This window comes from Galeopterus variegatus, unplaced genomic scaffold (assembly GCF_000696425.1).
Source record: "Galeopterus variegatus unplaced genomic scaffold, G_variegatus-3.0.2 Scaffold200, whole genome shotgun sequence".
Lineage (NCBI taxonomy): Eukaryota > Metazoa > Chordata > Mammalia > Dermoptera > Cynocephalidae > Galeopterus > Galeopterus variegatus.
The window spans coordinates 346,308-366,965 of NW_007726311.1; the positions used below are offsets into that span (position 1 = coordinate 346,308).

General features: G+C 35.8%; 1 protein-coding gene across 7 annotated transcripts in view; it reads left to right on the top strand.

The window, feature by feature from the left end:
- Positions 1-20,658, top strand: part of REPS1 (RALBP1 associated Eps domain containing 1) — a 120,890-nt gene that overhangs the window by 90,258 nt on the left and 9,974 nt on the right. For 4 of the 7 annotated variants that reach the window (XM_008565530.1, XM_008565535.1, XM_008565510.1 and 1 more), the window contains 5 exons: positions 6,379-6,500; positions 10,822-10,902; positions 16,758-16,845; positions 17,692-17,793; positions 20,088-20,160. In XM_008565530.1, the coding sequence (XP_008563752.1) occupies positions 6,379-6,500; positions 10,822-10,902; positions 16,758-16,845; positions 17,692-17,793; positions 20,088-20,160 (466 nt within the window). The remainder of the gene's footprint in view (positions 1-6,378; positions 6,501-10,821; positions 10,903-16,757; positions 16,846-17,691; positions 17,794-20,087; positions 20,161-20,658) is intronic. The other 3 variants (XM_008565515.1, XM_008565526.1, XM_008565521.1) reach the window with 3 other exon arrangements.

Genomic DNA, 20,658 nt, shown 5'->3' on the forward strand with positions numbered 1-20,658 from the left:
CCTCCTTTTTTTTTTTTTTTTTTTTTTTTTTTTTTTTTTTTTTTTTGTCTTTTTCCGTGTCCGGCAACGGATCACAACCCTCAGTGTTGCCCCCGTACCGGACCGGGGACCGGCAACGGGATTGCAACCCTCGGTGTTGCTCCCGCGCCTCGCTCAGCCAGTGAGCGGGAACCGGTCTGTATGTGGGATCCGAACCCTCGGGTGGGAGCGCCGCCGCGCTTCCCAAGCGGCGCACTTATCCAGTGCGCCACCGGGCCGGCCCCTTGATTGTTTTTTCTTATAATGTTGGGCATCTTTGCATTTCGTCACATATAGAGCTGTCACATTCTTTATCATATAAGGTACTTTGTAATATGAATGTACCTTAATTTAACCAGTTCCTTATTGATGGATTTTGGAGTTGTTTCCTGGCTTTACCTTTAAAACAGTGTTACAGTGAACATGCTTATATGTGTATCTTTGTTTTATACAAATAACCTGGAATCTTTGCCTTTGAAAATTCAGGTGTCCCTAGTTGCAGAGGAAAAATCCAAGCGCTCTTAGTTGCAGAAAAAAAATCACACAAATGTGCGCTATTACTTATTATTAACTTTCCACTTAAGGGATTACTTCTTAAACTACACCTCACCCTGAAACATGCATTCTTAACACTAGTGTCATTTCTTTCCAGATAGTTGGGTATGGTACCTGACAAGTCAGTACAGTTGAATTACAAATATTAGCCAAGATGTTACATTTAATGAAATTGGCAGAAGTAGTTAGAACTTCTCAAATCCTGGCAAAGACATTGACAAACATGGCTAGACAATACTTGAAGAAGAAAAACTCTACAAGGATGATGACAGCAGTAGGGGCTTTAAAAGATTGGTTTCAGTATCAGTGTATTAATAAGGGTCCTTGGTAATAATTAATGATACCCTTAATTATTTTTTACAGAAATGACCATTTTCCTTTATGGTTATGCTGTGAAAGTCGAAAGTGAATGAAGGACATCTCTGTCTTCCTCTGTTAGAAAGAGAACTCCCTGGGAATGTGAGCCTTGTCTTCTTGCTCAGTACTGTATCATGAGAGCCTGGAGCCCTGGAGCCCCAGTGCTTTTTAATTTTGCCACCAGATTATACCCCCCAAAATTAACATCTTTCATTCTTTTTTCTTCATACTAATTTCTGCAGTTTTCTGTGTAAGTTTAAGATAAAGCCCCCAGTTAAATTGTTTTTTTCTCTTTATGAAAGTCTAGTCCTTATTTTAAGTGGATTAACTTTAAGTGGACTTTTTCCACTTTTAACTACCCTTGGAAAATGGGAACCTCCCATAGATTTCTGTAAGTGATATCTTTGAAGTTTAATAGCTGAGTCAAATAAGTAGGTGCTATTAAATGTTAATCAGTATTGTAAAAAAGTCAACAGATAAAATTTAATTAGAACTTTAGGTAAATGATGGTTGTTGTTTTTTTCAAACCTTGTTGGACACATTTTTACTTTTATATTTTTTGAAACCTTTATTTTTAATTTAAAACTGATAAGACTTCTACATAGAACTTCTTAAGTTCTGTTCACTGAATAAGTTTAGATTTTGTGGCATGTTGGGGGATAAGTAGAGCTCATTTTGAAAATAGAACTTAGTTTTTTAATGCATATAATATCACTCAAGACAAAACAAAGCATATCTTAAATTCGGTCTTTAATTTCTTTCTGCATATGCATTGCTTATACCTGTCTGGATTAATAAAAAAAGTCAGCATTTGTAGTTTTCCTTGAAGATTTAAAACTCATCGAAACCTATTTTTTCTTTTAAATATTTTTTGCGAGAATAATAGTCACATCTCAGATAAGTAGAAGATATGGTTACTTTTGCCTTGATGAAGCTATTAAATGAGGTTGGAACCTTGAACCTTCATGATGGAAGAACTTCCTAGATTTCTTTGCTGCTTAAAAGCAAAGTAAGTTTTAAACCATGAGACTTTAGGGAAGTGTGTATATTTCTATAAGATTAATAATAGCTGGCAGTCACTTTTGAGATAATTTTTTAATTTATCAAGTATAAAATTATGAAAATAAGACAAATTTAGGATCTAGGTTACAAACCTAGAATAAAACAGGTTAAGAAAGAGGTTGTTCCACAGGTACACTGTACTGAACTGAAGCTAGGAACTTTCCAGATTCTTTGAAAGATAGAAGGATGAAAACTACTGCCAGTGTTTATAAATCTAGAATACAACCATATGTCAGCATGATCACACCAGGTTGTCACTCCCAGACACACTTTTATATATGGAGATACTTTTTGCGTAACAGCCCTTTTGGGGTTAACTTTAACAAATAATTCAGGCTCATGCTCTTCTTTTTCAGCCCTGATGCTCTGATGATGTCAGGGGCAGAGCAGAACCCTCAGGAGGGAGGCAGGGTTGACACAGTGTTCCAGCAGGAGGCTAGGTTGGAACACTGCATCAGGTAAGAGTAAAACGACATCCCTGCCTCCAGAAGGATACAGTCTTAAAGACTAACATTTGTGGGCGGGCAGGAAGCTCTTTGTTGGAGTATTTATAGGAAGCAAAGTTAAAGGAGGTGCAGTTTATTTCCAGACCTAATGCTTCTCCTCAGACTCTTGATTGTTGGTTTCTAGGACATAGGTAGTTTGCACTTTTTCTACTGACTGCCATTTGTTGATATTCTCCAAAATTTAAAAAAAATATGAAAAGAGTAGCATTGTTTTACATTTTTTGCAAATCTCTTTAATATCTGGCGTAATAAAAGACAGCTAGATAGTCATATTTAATTCTGTATTCAATCTCTTGTATATGTTATTTTGTTTGAGGTATAGTCTGCTCCCTATTTTTGTATAGCCTACAAGCTAAGAAAGTTTTTTTCTTTTTAATCATTGGGGTGGGGGGGAATCAAAAGAAAATATTTCATTACACATGAAAATTGTATGAAATTCACATTTCAGTGTCCATCAGTAAAATTTGACTGGAACATAGCCATGCTCATTCATTTACAAATTGTGTATGGCTGCTTTTGCATTACAATGGCAGAGTTGAATAACTGCAACAGAGACCATAGCCTACAAAGCCTAACATATTTACTATCTGGCCCTTTGTAGAAAAAATTGCCAATCCCCGAAGTACCTGAAGAAAATCTAGCCTCACATAGTAAAAGGAAGGATTATTTTATAGCTTTTCCAGATATTGTGGATATTCTTTGGTACAGTCAAAACACAAATGGTAATTTCTTAAAGGTTAGTTGCACTGTGGAAGCTGAAACCATCTTCATGAATTTTTAGTACTGTTTCATTAAAATCCATTGGTCTGTCTTGTACTTTGAATGAACGCTTTTTCCATGCATGATTGTGTAACATAATGCATTAGTTATTTGTAAATTATCTGTTCATTGAGTTATATATATCTTTCAGATGTTGGGATATTTCATTATAAAGTATCGAAAAAGCATATTAATATCACAGCCTCTCAGAGAAGTCTGTGGGTGCTGGGAAGCTCTTGAGCTTATGGACAACATATACATTTGTTATATGTAATTTGATAAACATTTCCCTAAATTCTTATTTTCATTTAAAAGCTTGAGCTTTGTCTTTAGTAACAAATACTGAAATCAGTTACTTTCCCTAAAGTGACAGGCTGACTTCGTTAATTTTGGGGAAAATGCCTGCCCAGTACCCAAGTCTGAATAATTGTAGTTTATCAGCTTTTCTTTCAAGAAAAATGGTGTTGCATGAAAAAAGTGCCCTGTTCACCTTGAATCATACAAGTACTTTTCCTTGGGACAGCCATTGTACTTGAATATGCAGCACAAGTGCTTTATATATATTTCCCATTTTGTCACACATAGTATTAAAAAGATGTGTTTTTAGGGCTAAGATTTAATAAAATTAATTTTTACTACTTTGTCCTGAACACTCTTCAGTGAGATCAGTAGGCATATTTATTTTTATTTATATTATATTAAAATTAAAAAAAATTTATAGGTGTGGGGGTGAAGAGTACAATGACTATTAGTATATTTTGTTGCCACTGTCTTGTTTTTTTGCTGATTAGTTAGCCCTTTTACCCACCAATGCTTTTGCACCATCAGTGCAAATGTCAACATAGGGAAAAAGCATTCTTAATATTATTACAAGAATAATTTTGACTTTTTACACCCTTAAAAGAGTTCTGGGGACTCGAGGAAGGGGCTCATGGTCCACAGTTTGAGAACTGCTACTCTAGGAAAATAACTAAATTGGAATAATTATAAAGTATTATTTGGGTGAAGAGCATTTCAGTTCTCAGCCTCAAGAGGCTGGACCCACTGTAGTGTTCTACCAGTGAATCAGAGAGGTTCTATCCCCCCCCCCCCCAAAAAAAGGATCTATCCCAAATTATAACTGCCCTGAGGTAGGGTGGAGTACAGTCTGGCCCTAAATTTGTCAGAAGACAACATCATGAGAACTGAGATCTTGAAAGCCATACCAGGGTCTCAGATTGCCCTAAGATGATGTTTAAAAGTAAGGGAATAGAGTCTGGCTTTAAATTTTGTTGTTGTGTGTGAATTAATCATCTTATAGTTAATACTATTTTAATTTATCTTTCTTTTCTTTAATACTCCACTGCTTTGGGAGATCTCTTAAAGGCACGTTTTCATTCACTATCCTCCTGGCTGACTTTCACTTTCAGTGAACTGTCAAATTTATAACTTCTGTCCTCCTTTCCTTAACTTCCTTTCTCTTTCTTATCATGGGGGATAAAAGATCCAATTTTTGTTCCCACTGAAAACTCCTAACTATCTAATGAGAAATTTGCTGCTATTATTTATCTTAAATATTTTTTTCATTAGTTCTTCTTTAAGAACTTTAAAGAACAATACCTGGAGCCTTTCTGCCTCCTATTAGTTCCATACTACCCTGACACTTTTCTTCAAGCAGATATAGTACTAAGAAAGAAATAGAAATGGTTCCTGATCTTAGAAAACAAAAATAAATCAAAATATGGTGCTGCCCTGCAAACTAGAATTCACAGTGTGGTATAATTATAAAGCTATAACGTTAGGGTAAATAAATATTTTGAGAATCATGTAATAGAACAGGCAGAAGGAAAATTTTTAGAACTTTCCCAACTGTCAATAGTTAATTGTGGTTCTAGGAAAATGACAGTAAAGGCAAATACATTTAAATAAAGAACATAAAAACCAACTTAATAAATGCTTGAGTGCTACTATGTATTAGGTCCTACATTACACACTAAAACTTGAGAAGTTACTTATGAATAGATTGAGAGATTAAAATCTATAAATCACTAGGTTATATGGCTGTCTATTTAGTAATCTGAAGTAAAGTACTAACATGTAAAGGCAAATGTCTTTCTTTCTGATGGAGAAACTCAGGTGCTGTTTTATTCGACTTGCCCATGGTCAGACAGTAACAGATATCAGAATCATATTTTTGGTATGGGTCCTAAATAGATTAAGTACTTCCTGTTGACTGGGATTATATTCAGAGCCATTTAAACCTGGAAAAATTGGAATGAGAATTTAGTTACCATTGAAATTCCTTCTGTTTAGTTATTTTAAGTTCGTGCTTAACTATAATGATAGATAGAATATGAAACCTCAAAATACTTTAAAAGCCATTTTGAAATAGTATCATGGATTTGCCTGTCTCTCTGTTAAGTCTGTAAGTGCCAATAAGTCTAATGATAAAAGTTTGTTTCATAAGGCCTCATTGACTTTGCTTTTTGCCCATGACTGGGGGCTCTCATTTTGCTGTCTTCCTTGCAAATATGTGGTGCTTTTTGGTAATAAGGGAGATTTGTAGAGAAAATGTGAGTGAATTAGTGTAAACCAGAAGTTCCCAAGGTATAATCCAAGGGAATATTGAGGGATTTTATTTGATGAAAAGAATTCGTGTTTGGGAAAAACTGAACAAAGTTTATTTACTCTGGGACATCACATGTCTTGATATACAGATGTGCATGGAATTATAGTATCCCCAAACTTATTTAAGCAGAAAACCTAATGTTTCAAAGCCACCTTACCAATTACTATTCCATAGAATAGTGAGAAAATCCATTATTATCCATTTTTGGAAAAGTGGTACAAATCCATTCATCAGAAAATTATTCAAAGCACATGACCCATTGCATTATTATTATGTATAACACTCTTCTTTCTACTTATTTTTAACTAGATTTATTTTCATGAGAAGGTTTGGTTTCAAGTGGACCATAAGTAGCAGGAATATTGTTTGATTGTTAAAATGTTTACTTTGGGAACATAAGGAAAGGAAATTCAGATTATAAATTACTGCTTGTGATATTGTTACATTTTGTTTAAGTAAATATTCCTAAACTAAAATATATTGCTTACAGAGAATTTTTCTATTTTTAAACAGATGTTGGGGATCAGCAAAGTGAGGTAGGTTATTCAGGCTCTCCTGCTGAGGCACCTCCAAGCAAGTCACCCTCAATGCCGTCACTAAACCAGACTTGGCCTGAGCTGAATCAGAGCAGTGAGGTTAGCAAAGCTTCCCTTTTCTTTCATTAAAAGTTAACTTTTTTAAGGTAAGAAGTCCCAAACAGGGTGATTTCAGCATATACCTCTTTCAGCATGTGTGCATAGTTGAGAGAACATATTAGATATGACTATGATAAATAAATGTTTGTAACTATGTGACTTTTTGAGGTTTTCAAAGTACGTTTATGAGTAGTACTGTCATTTGGTTTCCACCACTTATCCCCTTTAAAACCTTGTGAGTTAGATGGGGCAGATGTATGAAGTTAACGATCAAAGGGTGAATGACTTGGCTGAGGTCTCATATCCAATAAGGGGTAAGAGCTAGGATTTGAACACAAGTTTTTTGATATTTAGTCAGCTGCCATGTCCACTGTGTCGCACTGCCTCCTCAGTCCTATAATACAGCAACATATGTGATATACATTTAGAATCTTAGCATTGGAAGTGCTATGAGAAGTCACTAATCTGGCTTTCCACATGAAAAAAGTATTTTCTACATTGCCAAACTATTTATAATTAGTTTTTTTCAATACAAAATGGAGTGATATAACCATATTAGATGCATTAAAGATGTGTCATATATGAACAAGTATAATAAGCAAAATAATTTGAGATAAATGTACTGCTCCCCATTTACTTTGTAGCTCCATTATATGTAACAATAAAAGGGCCACTGTGATTGGAAAGGGAAGAGGGTCTGAGGTCCCACCTCCCCTGAAACATCCATGAGACCCCTCTGTTAAACTTTAGCGCTCTGGGGCCGGCCCGGTGGCGCAGTGCTATAGTGCGCCGCTTGAGAAGCGCGGTGGCGCTCCCGCCGAGGGTTCGGATCCCACATACAGACCGGCCGCTCACTGGCTGAGCGAGGGGCGGGAGCAACACCGAGGGTTGCGATCCCGTTGCCAGTCCCGGTCCGGTACGGGCGCGACACTGGGGGTTGCGATCCGTTGCCGGACAAGACAAACAGAAAAAAAAAAAAAACTTTAGCGCTCTGGGGCCGGCCCGGTGGCGCAGTGCTATAGTGCGCCGCTTGAGAAGCGCGGTGGCGCTCCCGCCGCGGGTTCGGATCCCACATACAGACCGGCCGCTCACTGGCTGAGCGAGGGGCGGGAGCAACACCGAGGGTTGCGATCCCGTTGCCAGTCCCGGTCCGGTACGGGCGCGACACTGGGGGTTGCGATCCGTTGCCGGACAAGACAAACAGAAAAAAAAAAAAAACTTTAGCGCTCTGGGGCCGGCCCGGTGGCGCAGTGCTATAGTGCGCCGCTTGAGAAGCGCGGTGGCGCTCCCGCCGCGGGTTCGGATCCCACATACAGACCGGCCGCTCACTGGCTGAGCGAGGGGCGGGAGCAACACCGAGGGTTGCGATCCCGTTGCCAGTCCCGGTCCGGTACGGGCGCGACACTGAGGGTTGCGATCCGTTGCCGGTCACGACAAAAGACAAAAAGGAAAAAAAAAAAAAACTTTAGCGCTCTGGAGAACTCCATTTGGAAACCACTGCTCTAGCTTGTTAGAACAATTTTCTTTTCTTTTTTCTTACCGTTTTTGTATTAGGTAAAGCTACAAAAATAAGTTTTTTGACTTTCAGGAAAAAGTAGTAAGCTTCTGTGCTTTCATGTCTTTTAAAGCCAGAAATATACTAGATTAAAGAGCATGCTAGGGCCGGCCCGGTGGCACACTGCTCCAGTGTGCCGCTTGGGAGCGCGGCGGTGCTCCCGCTGAGGGTTTGGATCCCACATACAGACCGGTTCCTGCTCACTGGCTGAGCGAGGTGCGGACGTGACACTGAGGGTTGCGATTCCGTTGCCGGTCCTGGTCCGGTACGGGCGCGACACTGAGGGTTGCGATCCGTTGCCGGACAAGACAAAAAAAAAAAAAAAAAAAAAAAAAGAGCATGCTAGTTAATTTTGGACAGGTGGAAAACAGAAGTAACTGGCAGTTTTACACTACTTGCTGTTGCTCTATGACATAATCATAGCCAAGATACCTATGTTGGTGGCATTAAAACATCATACCATCCGTCCTACCATCAGATGTAAAATCATTAATGTAAGTGTTTTTCTAGAGGGAGGATTAAGCCTTGAAAGAATTTGCTAGTATAGAGAGGATTTATGGAGAATAGGGTCAGTGTTCTTGACACTACTATTTTTTACGCATTTTTTCATTTCTGTCATTTTTTAAAAAGCCATATCAGATTAAAAGTATTTTTATTCCATTGATATCATTTTGTAAATAAAAGCAACTCTTTCTAAAGCTTTTCAATTCTAAAGCCCACGTACCTTCTAACTTCTGATTCCAGTAGTTGCATTTTTCTTCTTAAATAATCCTATTTTTTATTTTTTAGCATTTGGTAATAAGGTCATGAATGTAGTAATTATTTTGCTACTTGTGAAAAATCAAGATGCTAATAAAACATTGATTTTTGAGACATTTTAATGATATTTATAAAAATTCTACTCAGGATATGGAATTTAGATTATATTTTAATTGTCTACCACAAAGCACTAATATTCTTCAACATATATTTATTCAGCACCTAGGAATAAGAATGAAGCACTACCAGGTTTAACACTAATAATAATTCCTAACATTTATTGAGCACTTTTAATGTGCTAGTTCTGTTCAAAAGGTATTACAGATGGCAAAACTGAAGCATGGAGAGGTTTTGTAACTTGAGCAGGGTTGCACAGCATAACTAGGATTCCAGTAGTCTGGTTCCAGAGCCAGTGCTCTTAACCGTTATATGAGTCATGAAGATAAGAGTGTCTCTGTTCTCTCAAGTAGATTACGTACAGTCTTGTGAAACTGAGTTAAATTTCATGCCACGCACATGAGATACAAAGGCAAATACCTTTTTTTTGGCAAAAATCTTCTGCGTCTAAACTTTTCTCCACAGTTAGGTAATTAGAATTTTAAAAATCCCTTCTGCATGCATGCAACAATTATTGAAGAAACTAGTTATATTTAACATATTGGTCAGTCACTTCCCTGAAGAAATGTCCCATGATAAAAGTGAATTATGTAGGCTTTTTCATTCATGAAACACTTTGAATGCATCATTATTTCTCGGTATATCTTAATTTTCATAGTAAAACTAATCTGTAGGATAAGTTGTTGAATGATTGTATTAGCCATTGTGCTCATTTGCTAATATTTAGTTTCTACATGTCTTCTCAAATTGAATATCATTATTTTAAATAGTAAGTTGAACTTTGGAGCATAAAAATGTACACTTTCCAAAACTAAATTATGAAAAGAGGATTTTGGTTAATGGGATAATTGTGTCTGTGTGTAAACATTGTGTGTATATCGTATATGTGTAGATGTTTTTCCTTCTTTAGAGGATAACTGATAATTCTTACAAATCATAATTTAAATGATAATTTTAATACGATTTTGATGTAAAAATTCTATAGTATTTTATTATTACAATCTTCAAAACAAATAGAATTTGCTATAATTAATATTGACTTAACACTCCACCTGTTTTAAGAGGTATATTTCTTTGTGTACCTCTTTTAGTAGAATAGTATTTCATATCAGAATACATCTTCTATATATAACACATGCTCAGATGCTTGATTTGCTCTCATTGTGTCCGCATTCTTATTTTTCTAGCATGGGGTGGGCGGGGGGGGCTGGTGCCTGATTGGCAGTTCTGTCTTGTGACTTGGCATGGCCCTGTTTGTAGTGCTGATTGCAGGGGTTGACTTGCTACAGATTGACATAAGCTCAAACATATTAATTTAGAATTCTTTGCATTTTATCTCAATTATATTTTATTAAGTAGCTGTACATATGTGTGAAATATGTGCACGTACACAGTAGAATCATCTTTCAGGGGTCGCACTGGCAAGTCACACTGACTTGCTTGGTTTTGACCAAAACTTTGGCTCATTAGCATCACCTAATCAATACATTAACATCTGAGTTTTAGAAGAAGGATTTGAAGTGATCTTTCTTTCTCTAGTCAAGACAAGCCCCTTTACATTTTTTACTTGGTGGCCATTTGTATCACTTAGACTCTGTTCCTATATTGTGTTTTGAGTTTTAATTCTTCAAGGTTTTTAATCTCTTCCATAGAGATTGCATAAAATTGTTACTATACATTTGATTGTGAAGCTGCTCACCCTGCATTACAAGATGACCCAGCATAGATAAGTATAAAATGTTTATGGAAAAATAGAAATTATGGGATTTTGTTAGACCTGTGAAACACAACTTGCAGTGCAACCTCTGAATTACTTTGCTAAATCTTCTCCAGTGATCTTTTACTCCATCTTTCTCATCGTGCTGACTTGTCTCTCCTCTGTCTGTTCAGCAGTGGGAGACATTTAGTGAACGCTCTTCAAGCTCACAAACTCTGACCCAATTTGATTCTAACATTGCACCAGCTGATCCTGTAAGTCAATCACTTAGCTTGCTTGTTTGAAATTAATTTTATTAACCCAAATTTCCATTCATTATGGTTTTTAGCTGATATGCATGATTCAGTGGAGTGCTTAGAGGGAAATGGTGGCAGGCTTTTCAATTTTTGTTTGCTTAATGGTGGAAAGAATATTTTTTGCCATTCCTTGTATTTTCTAGTTATTTTGGTGAAAGAAAATTGTGTGTTTTTAAAATCTGGTACATGTGTCTTAAAGAAGCATTTTGTGACAACTGATTTGGTTAACCTCGTCGTTTGCTAATTAAGTGTATGTTTTATTAAACACATACAGCTTATTTCAGTGTAGTGACACTTATGTACATACTATTTTATTTGTATGCTTACTCATCACATAATATGTACTACATATGTAAGTATTTATGCAATGTCATCTTTTATTTTGATACTCCAAATGATATGGCTTTTATTTAAGTAGTATGTTGACATCTGTTAGAATCAAATTTAGCAAAACAATACAGAGCTGTTGCTCGAAGATTCCCCTTGTGCAAAGGAGCCTCTGTCTTGTCTTACTGTGGTTTACTGTGTTGCTTTGAAAATGCTACAAAGTTCACATCTTGATTTTAAAAATAAATTATATCCCTGTAGAGTTAATTTTATATATGTCCCACCTGTCCCTGAAGTAATTTGAAAACTTCAAAACCTTAGCTGTTAATCACTCTTCTCACTTTTCACTTCTCTGTTTTTTATTTTTATTTTTTTCTTTTAAAGAGGACATGCTAATAATCACTTTCCAAAAAGAAAAGAGGAAGTAAGTAGGAAGGGAAGAAGAGTGTAAAGGTAGCATTTTTTCAAATGAGCCGAATAGAAAGATTTGGAGAAAGTGACACAAGGCATTCTTTTTAGATGTTTCTGAGCAAAGACAGCCAGCATTTATTAATGAAATGTAAAAATGGTTTTGTCATTTAATGTGGATTTTGGAGAAGTGGCATTTAAAGATAACGTATATTTTCAGCAGTTTAAATTAATGGATCTTTGGTGTGTTTTGTAGTTTAAAGAATTCATATCTATTTGAAATATAAAGGATGCTGTTATATTTATTGATTCAAACAGATATGTATGGGCATTTTTTAAATGTTTATTTTATAGTCTGTTAAGTATTCAAGGGCCAGCTAATGTGTAGATCATCTGTGTGCCTTTGGCTTCTCTTTTCTTGCATTTAAGGCATTTATCTTTGATTGTAATCTTGGAAAAATGCAGGAGAAATAAAAAGGCAACACTTGATTTTTGCTGCTTATCAGCAGCTGTAGTTAAGGTCTCTTGGGAAAGGGCAAGTTCTATAAACTAAAATAAAGCTTTACCTTTAAGTTTTGCTTTTAAGCTTAAAGTTTTACTTTTAAGCTTGGTATCCTTAAGCTTTAACTTCCGTTTCTCCATATTATTCCTATCTCTTAGTTATTATACAGTCAAGTTAATTTTATTTAAAGAACTTAAAGTACTTTATGGGAAGGAAGACTTGATGTAGCTATAAAGAAACTCTCTATTTTATTCTCTAACCCCTAAAAGATAGTGAAAATAATCATTCATAGTATTATGAATTTTTGTCAGGCCAGGCAAGAACATTATATAGAAAAATCTAGAACTCAGTCAAAATATATTGACTTATGACTATCAGGAAATGTAGAGAAATATTTGGTTTAATAGCAGTGATGTTCTAACTTTTTGGAAATAATATCCAAATTTATGAATGCCAGGTCCAGTGTTTAAAATTATATGGCTCAATACTTTCTTTTGTCTGTAGTGTGACAGGAGGCTCTAAGATAAATAATGGTTAATTGACGTTTTAAACTTGAATTTAGACCTCCGGATTTGATTTAAAAAGTTGACATTTTTAAGTATTTATAATCTGATACCCAGAAATCTTTTTTTTTTATGGTGGCAAACTTAAGTCTGAATTTTGTTCCCCAACCAGTAATTTTACTTTAAATTTTCAATTAGGAGAATGCCTGCTTTCTCCTAATTGTGTCCTATGGTATCTGAGTTTCTCTACTTTTATTTAATACTTATTTGAAATATTACCTACCTACCAGACCACAATGTGTAGCCATAATCCCAGATGATCCTTTGCAAGGCTTATATAAATAAGGATTATAAGTAAGTAAATAAGCCCTATTCAGATTAGAAAGGAATCACTTAGGAGGAAAAAAACACTACAGTTTTAATATGATTTTAACATACCTTACGGTGTTGGGAATATTTAGTGGATATTAAAAAGAAGCTAAATTTTGATAATTAGCCATTTGCTCAATAAATTAAAAGTCTATGAAAAGCTCCAAACTGTTCTGTAGTGCCTAGAGAGACTCATTACACAGTGCAGTGACCTCACATGTAAACCAGGATGGGTAGTTATTAGGCCCCCAAAGTTATAATGAAATTGAGATTCTGATTATCTTATTTCCAGAAACTTGATTTCTTTTCTTGAACTGCTTAAAAGCTTCTGGTAGAATATGCTTCTACCAGGATGCATGTGAATCAGAACACCAGGGATATTCTAGATTGATGAGAAGTCAAGTGCACTACTCTTTGCCGTGGACTATGCCCATTCTTGAGAGCTGTATAACTTCTAAGAAATTCAGCTTAGAAGTATGAAAAAAGTTAGTTTGATCACTGATTATGGCCAGCCAACTCATCTGATTTGGTGGTGCCCCCTTCTAGGTGCCTGTGATATTCTCTGGGAATACAAAGATTTCAAAAACCAGATTCCAGTCTTAAGCAGACCACAGTTTAATTATTATAAGTTGATGATTGTAACATAGCTAATTGTGATAATTATCATGGAATAACTGGACAAAGCTGTGAGCAGAAAAAGGGTTGGCTAACTAACTCAGTCCAATATATTTGGGGAAGTTTTCACAAAAGAGGATATTTGTATGCTGACTTTTGAATGAAACTGTGAATTGGCAGAAGGGTACAAGGGCATGCCAAGCAGAGTGAATATCATGAACAGGATCTGTTTGTTGTGGTGAAAGTATAAGGTACACATATACGGGGGGATGATGGGAACCAAACAATAGTTGAAATCAAATTGGGAAGATCTTTGTATGCTAGGCTAAGGAGCTCAACTTTACCTCATAAGGTAACAGGAGCTAGCATGGAGTACCATGATAAAGTGGGTCAAGGCAGGGAGGGGTCGCTGGGGACGATGACTCAGGTAACAAAGTGAAGAATTGACTGGATCAAGAGAGATCAAGGAGAAGATGAGTACTTAACTAAGTTATTGACAAAGGAGTGGGAAGTAGATAAGACAGATTCATACAGATAGAAATGAGGATTTAAGGAATGTAGAAAATACAGATACATGAGCATAAGGCAATATTTAATAAAGTGCTGAATTATGTAAAATCAGGTGTCCAAATATATGATATAAATGTGTCATGAGTGATTAGGAATGGGTTTCCTAAAGGCTTTGGGTTATCAAAATAGGTAGAAGAAAGCAGGTAGAGCCTGTCACTGCTGTGAGGTTTTTTTTGTGTGGGGTTTTTTTGTTTGTTTCTTTGGGTTTTTTGGTTTTTTTAAATTTGGAGACACTAGATTGGAGCTGAGAAAATGTTACTTTTGTATCTTGTGGCTCAGGACCCAGTGGCAGATAGACATTGGTGGATCTTCATTTGAATGTTGAAATGCTTAAAGTCAAAGCTTTCTATCCTGCTGCCCATCAGAGTCACAAATGCAGATTCTGATGTAATAATCTGCGATTAGAGCTGGTCATCTGTGTCAGGCTCATCAAGGAATTGCCTTGTTCTGCCAGCAGCGGGATCCACCAAACTAAAGCCCACAGCAACCAGTAGTTGTGTAACTAAAGTGTGCTATAGAAAATTGATTTGTTGGAACAGAAGACTTAAGCAGATTATTTGGAGAATGTAGTCTTAGAACATTCCTCATTTTCTTGGAGTCATATTGTGACATCCCCTTATTGTACTGCAAAGATATGAAAATACTAGTTAATATTTCCTACTGTTGTAATAAGCTTTATGAGTTAAAGCATCTAAGTAATTTTCCTTGTTTGTTTTTTCCAAATTTGTTTTTGGATTGGCATTATAACTTATTTTTCCAGGAACTATCTTTTCTTTCTCCTTTGATCTTGCCTTATAATGGTAAATTCTGATTCTCCCAACAGTTATTTCTGCTATTAAAATTGTAAAATAAGAAAATAGTAGAGTTGCTCCTAAAGCCATGTTTTTTATAACCATAAATATAACTTAAACAATATCTTAAGTGTATTGTTATAAATATTTTCCTCAGAATGACTCATGAATAGTCTAAACTTTTATCCATCTATAATATTCATTTTTATAACTATAATTTGAATTGTGGGGGAAATGTTAGTTCAGGTTGATGGGTTAAATGAGCCCTGTCCAGATTATCACTGGTGTAGGGGCAGGAGATTACTTTGAATGTATTTGTCAGTATAGTGGCCATAAAGAATTCGTTATAAATTGTTTGAATTTAGAGATTATGAGAGTAAGCCAAGGAGACCTGTAGAGACTGAATGCTGTACTTAATTTTCTCTAACAGGGGCTTGGTGTTAACTCAGTACTATCACCAAAACAATGTCTGACTTAAACTATGAAAAGTCATTATCCTCCACACTAAACTAATAAACTTGTTACTAAAATGTAACAAGGAAGTGTAAGGATCTCAAATTCAGTCCTCAGCAGCAGCACATACAAAGTATGAACTGACTTATGGAAGGAACCAAGCCCCCTTAGTGATGTTTTTCACCTGGTCTGTTGCTGTTACTCTTCGTAGTTGATCTGGTTCTGGTTCCTTCCCTGAGGGGTCTCAGTCCCCAGGGCCAGGCCTACCTGTGTCCCAGGTGCACCTCTCTCTTATTGCCTTTTGCTTGATCCTCTTGATCCTCTCTTCCTTGCCTTTTGCTCCTTCATTCTTTTCAAAAGTCTGTACTATTAATTCCTTTCCTTCTCTAACTAGACTTGCTACTCATAAGTTTAGAAATATCAGATGTAATACAGTCATGAAAAAGGATTAAGAAAAGTATTAGCATTGGGCCGGCCCCGTGGTGCACTCGGGAGAGTGCGGTGCTGGGAGCGCAGCGACACTCCCGCCACGGGTTCGGATCCTATATAGGACTGGCGGATGTGCTCACTGGCTGAGCGCGGTGCGGGTGACCACACCAGGGGTTGCGATCCCCTTACCAGTCACGAAAAAAGACCAAAAAAAAGAAAAGAAAAGAAAAGTATTAGCATTGGGCCGGCCCCGTGGTGCACTCGGGAGAGTGCGGTGCTGGGAGCGCAGCGACACTCCCGCCACGGGTTCGGATCCTATATAGGACTGGCGGATGTGCTCACTGGCTGAGCGCGGTGCGGGTGACCACACCAAGGGTTGCGATCCCCTTACCAGTCACGAAAAAAGACCAAAAAAAAGAAAAGAAAAGAAAAGTATTAGCATGTTAGACTTAGGAGTCTTGTTTGTTCCTCTTAAAAAAAAGTATTCCTTTGTAGAAGTTTCATGCTAAATTTTAAAAGAGGTTTAAACAGGTCAAATTAATCTGGTTGTTTTTGAATACTGTCTTGAACTATTTTTTTATAGGAGCATTTTTTTACACATATCTTTAATCACTCAATTTAAAATGTACTTTAAAAAAATAAATCAGATTGGCATCCATGTATAGTGAACTTCATTTTTAAAAATAATTCTAGAACTTCTCATTTAAACAATTTATTTTTATGCTCGCATTAGTGTGAATGAAGTCTGTCCACCAGTCTTTTACAGTGTTGTTAGTTTTGATTATTTCGTGGTATTAGCTTTGCATTTTTAATGTAAATTCTGTATTCCTTCCCATTTGTCTCCAGGATACTGCTATTGTTCATCCAGTTCCCATTCGTATGACTCCAAGTAAAATCCACATGCAGGAAATGGAACTTAAAAGAACTGGCAGTGGTAAGGAATCTTTGCTGTGTTGTATTTTAGTTTAGCATCAAACTAAAATATTTAGGTAATTATTCAGTCAAGGTTCAGATTTCTTTCATAATTGCTTATTTTTTAACCTAGTACTTTCTACATTTATATGTGTATGTACATGCATGTATATTTATTTATATTGTAGGTTTTTTAAGGAAATTATTGATTTTAAATTATAAAATTCTAAAATAAGGACACTTGAAAATGTGCCATTTCTAATACCCTATGGTGGTTTATGGTCACTGTTGTGTGTGAATTTACATTTAAAGTATGTTCAGACTTTAACTGAAGATATACAGGGGGTTTTCAAAAAGTTCATGAAAAGATTCATATTATCATTAAATTCTGTTTTTCTGTGAACTTTTTGAAGCATTCTTGTATATGTTAAAATAAATTTTGGCTTTGAAATTATATATTTGCTTGAACTCTTGGAATTTTCCCTCATTTTAGACTAAATGTTTTAATTAGGTTTCTCAAAGATAGATTTATTTTGTGTATAGTCAGCATCACAAGTTAACTTATTTTACCGCCGTATGTGTGGTTTTTTTGTTTAAGTAATTGCACTACAGGGATAAAATTAACAAAATGTGAACATGCAAATAAATTTTTTCATTATAAAGTACCTTCTCTTATGGTAGAAAACAAAATTTTATATAAACACGTTTACATTGTTTTTATTGAATATATTATTTTGTCTTATATTTCATGAATTTACCTGCCACATCTTTGGAATATCTAAATGAAATCTTATTATACTCAGAAGTTTATGAATTTATCAATTCGTATATCTATATCTTGTATTTTTACCTATTAATTCTCTACTAGATCATACTAATCCCACTAGCCCATTACTTGTGAAACCATCTGACCTTTCAGAAGAAAATAAGATAAATTCATCAGTGAAATTTGCTTCTGGAAATACTGTAGGTAAGTGAAAGATAGTATCATATCTCCATTTGAAGTTTATTAGGTCTGGATTTAGAGTCTGAATAATTCAAATGTATAGCTATTTAATACTGTTTGCACTGAATAAAGCAGAGGAGAATAGTCAACCCTCTAAACATCCTATACTGTATATGAGTAAATGGTTTCCCATTGCCACCTGCTTCAAGGAAGGCCTCTTGTTTGCCATCCCTCTCGATATAGCAGGTTTGGTCAGTTGGTTCTTACCTACTCTCTCCTTTCTTTCTCTCTCACAAGTAATTGTGTATATATTCATTCATTTAGGAATGTTAATTGGATACAGTGTGCCAAATTCTGTTCTAGGCACTGGAGATATTTGCAGTAAAAAAAAAAAAAAAACAGAAAAAAATCTTTGCCCGCATAGAGTTGGCAATCTGTAAGGGAGATAAGCGAGAAGTGGGGGAAAGAGTAAATAACTCTTGTATTAGAAAGTAATTAATACCATGGATAAAAGTAAAGCTGGGAAAGGGGAGAGAGAGTGCCATTTAAACTGAAGTGGTCAAGGAAGGCCTTACCAAAAGGTGACATTGAGTTCAAACTGAAAGGAGATCAGGGGTTCAACCATATGAATCCTGAAGGAAGGATAGTTAAGGGACAAGGGCAAGCAAATGTAAAGCCATAAGGCAGAAAACTTGCTTCTGCTGGAACAGTAAGCAAACACCTGCGATAAAATTAGTTAACGAGTTTGGCAGACAGAGGTAGCAAGTGGTAGGATAGTAGCTAACAGGAAGCAGTGTAAGACTTTGACTTTTCCTGAGTGAGATGAAAAGCCATAAGAAGGTTTTGAATGGAGGAGTGACATGATCTGAGCTTCCTTTCTAACAGGGTCACTCTGGCTGATAATAGGCCAGAAAAAGTTGAGTCAAAACAGACAAAGACAATTTAGGAGACAGTTATTAGTATTCAGGCAAGATGATGTCTTGGTCTGGGGTGGTAGAAGTGGAGGTCCTGAGAAGTGGTCAGATTCTGGCTATACTTTGTACATGTTGCAGGAAAAGACCACAGGATTTGCTTACCTGTGTGATGTAGGATGTGAGAGAGACAGGAGTCAAGGGTGATTCCAGGGGTTTTGGCCTGTACAACTGAGAGATGAGGGAGGCTGTGAAAACAGCAGGTTTGTGGGAGAAGAATAGGAGTTCAGTTTCGGACATCTGAAATTTTAGATGCCTATTAGAACATTCAAATGGAAGTATATTCATTTTAACATCTTGCTCATACCAACTAAATTCTGTGATTTGAGAAGGAAAAGGATATATTTTGAAATGAAACTAAACCAAATAACTAATCCCTTCAATTTATAACTCTTGAATGTGTCGTGGTATTCTACCTTCAAGTTATCCCTAGAGTTTCTATTTTAAATTTTCTTTATTCTGTCACAACTCTTAGTCTATTTCTGGGATTCTCTGCTGCTTCATAAGACTTTGAGGAAATTGAAAGTAACATTTCCTCTGGAGAAGAATTAGGGACCTCTAATTTGTTCTTTAGAAAGTGACTTTTTTATTACAAAAGTAATTCATACTGTAGAAATGTAATAGATAAACAAAAACAAAATAATTATTTTTATTTTCACTATTCCACAATTGACCATGATCAATAAATTCATTATCACATAAAATAGTTATATTTTTATATAATATAAAATTGTAATGCAGTCGTCCCTTGGTATTCACGGGGTATTGGTTCCAGGACATCCTGAGGATACCATAATCCTCAAATGCTCAAGTCCCTGATATAAAATGGATTATTATTTACATGTAACCTCTGCACATTCTCCCTTATACATAAAAATTATCTCTAGGTTACTTTTAATACCTAATATAATGTAAATGCTATATAAATAGTTTTTATACTGTATGACTATTTTTTTTATTTGTATTACTTTTTATTGTTGTATTAATATTTTTTTTTTTCTGAATATTTTCTATCTGTGGTTAGTTCAGTCTGCAGATGTGGAACCTGCAGATATGGAGGGTCAACTGTATATGTACTATTTTGTGACTCATTTTGAATATTTCTGAATTATTCAATTTTATTTCTTCTAGACTATAACTTGTTCTGTCTGCTGTACAAATATATCATGGTTTATTTTGTTACCATTTAATTTTTTACAATTAACACTGGGATGAACTGTTAAGCCAATTACCCAGTCTTTGAATATCTCTGATTTGAAACAGTATATCAGTTATATTTGTTTGGGGTACATAGAGCAAAAAGTGAAGAAATGATTATTATTAAATAGGACATATCCCATTTATCAGCAGATGGTTACAGTAGTTCAGACTCCTTTACTTCTGACCCAGAACAGATCGGGAGCAATGTAACTCGTCAAAGGTCAGTATTTCTGTCAATAAAAAGTATGTTAAAATGTCTTTTTGCATTTTAATATTTAAAATTATTTAACCAAGCACAGATTATTTTGTTCTCTGAAGGCTGTTACTGATTATTTTATGTAAATGACAAGTAATTTTGATTCTCTCCATCCTGAATAGAAAACAACAGGAACCCTGATTTTCTTCATGATATTTTGTGGAAGGTCTACAAAGGCCTGGTAACTTCTTGGCAATAGAAGTATAATATAGTCTTTTTGGTACCTAAACAGTGAATGTGTGTTTAAGTAGTAAGTATAAGATAGCCTTATGCAAGTACCAAAAGATTTCTGTGTTTCAAAACGCCATCCAGAAGCACAGCCCAGTGGTGGGCTGCCTACCCACCCTAAAGTTCTGTGTTACACATAACCTTTCAGGCACAAACAGGAAAGGCATAGGGTAGGGTAGAGGATGGCAGAGGCTTTGTCTGCAAGGCTTTACCAGGCATTAAAAGCTCTGTGCA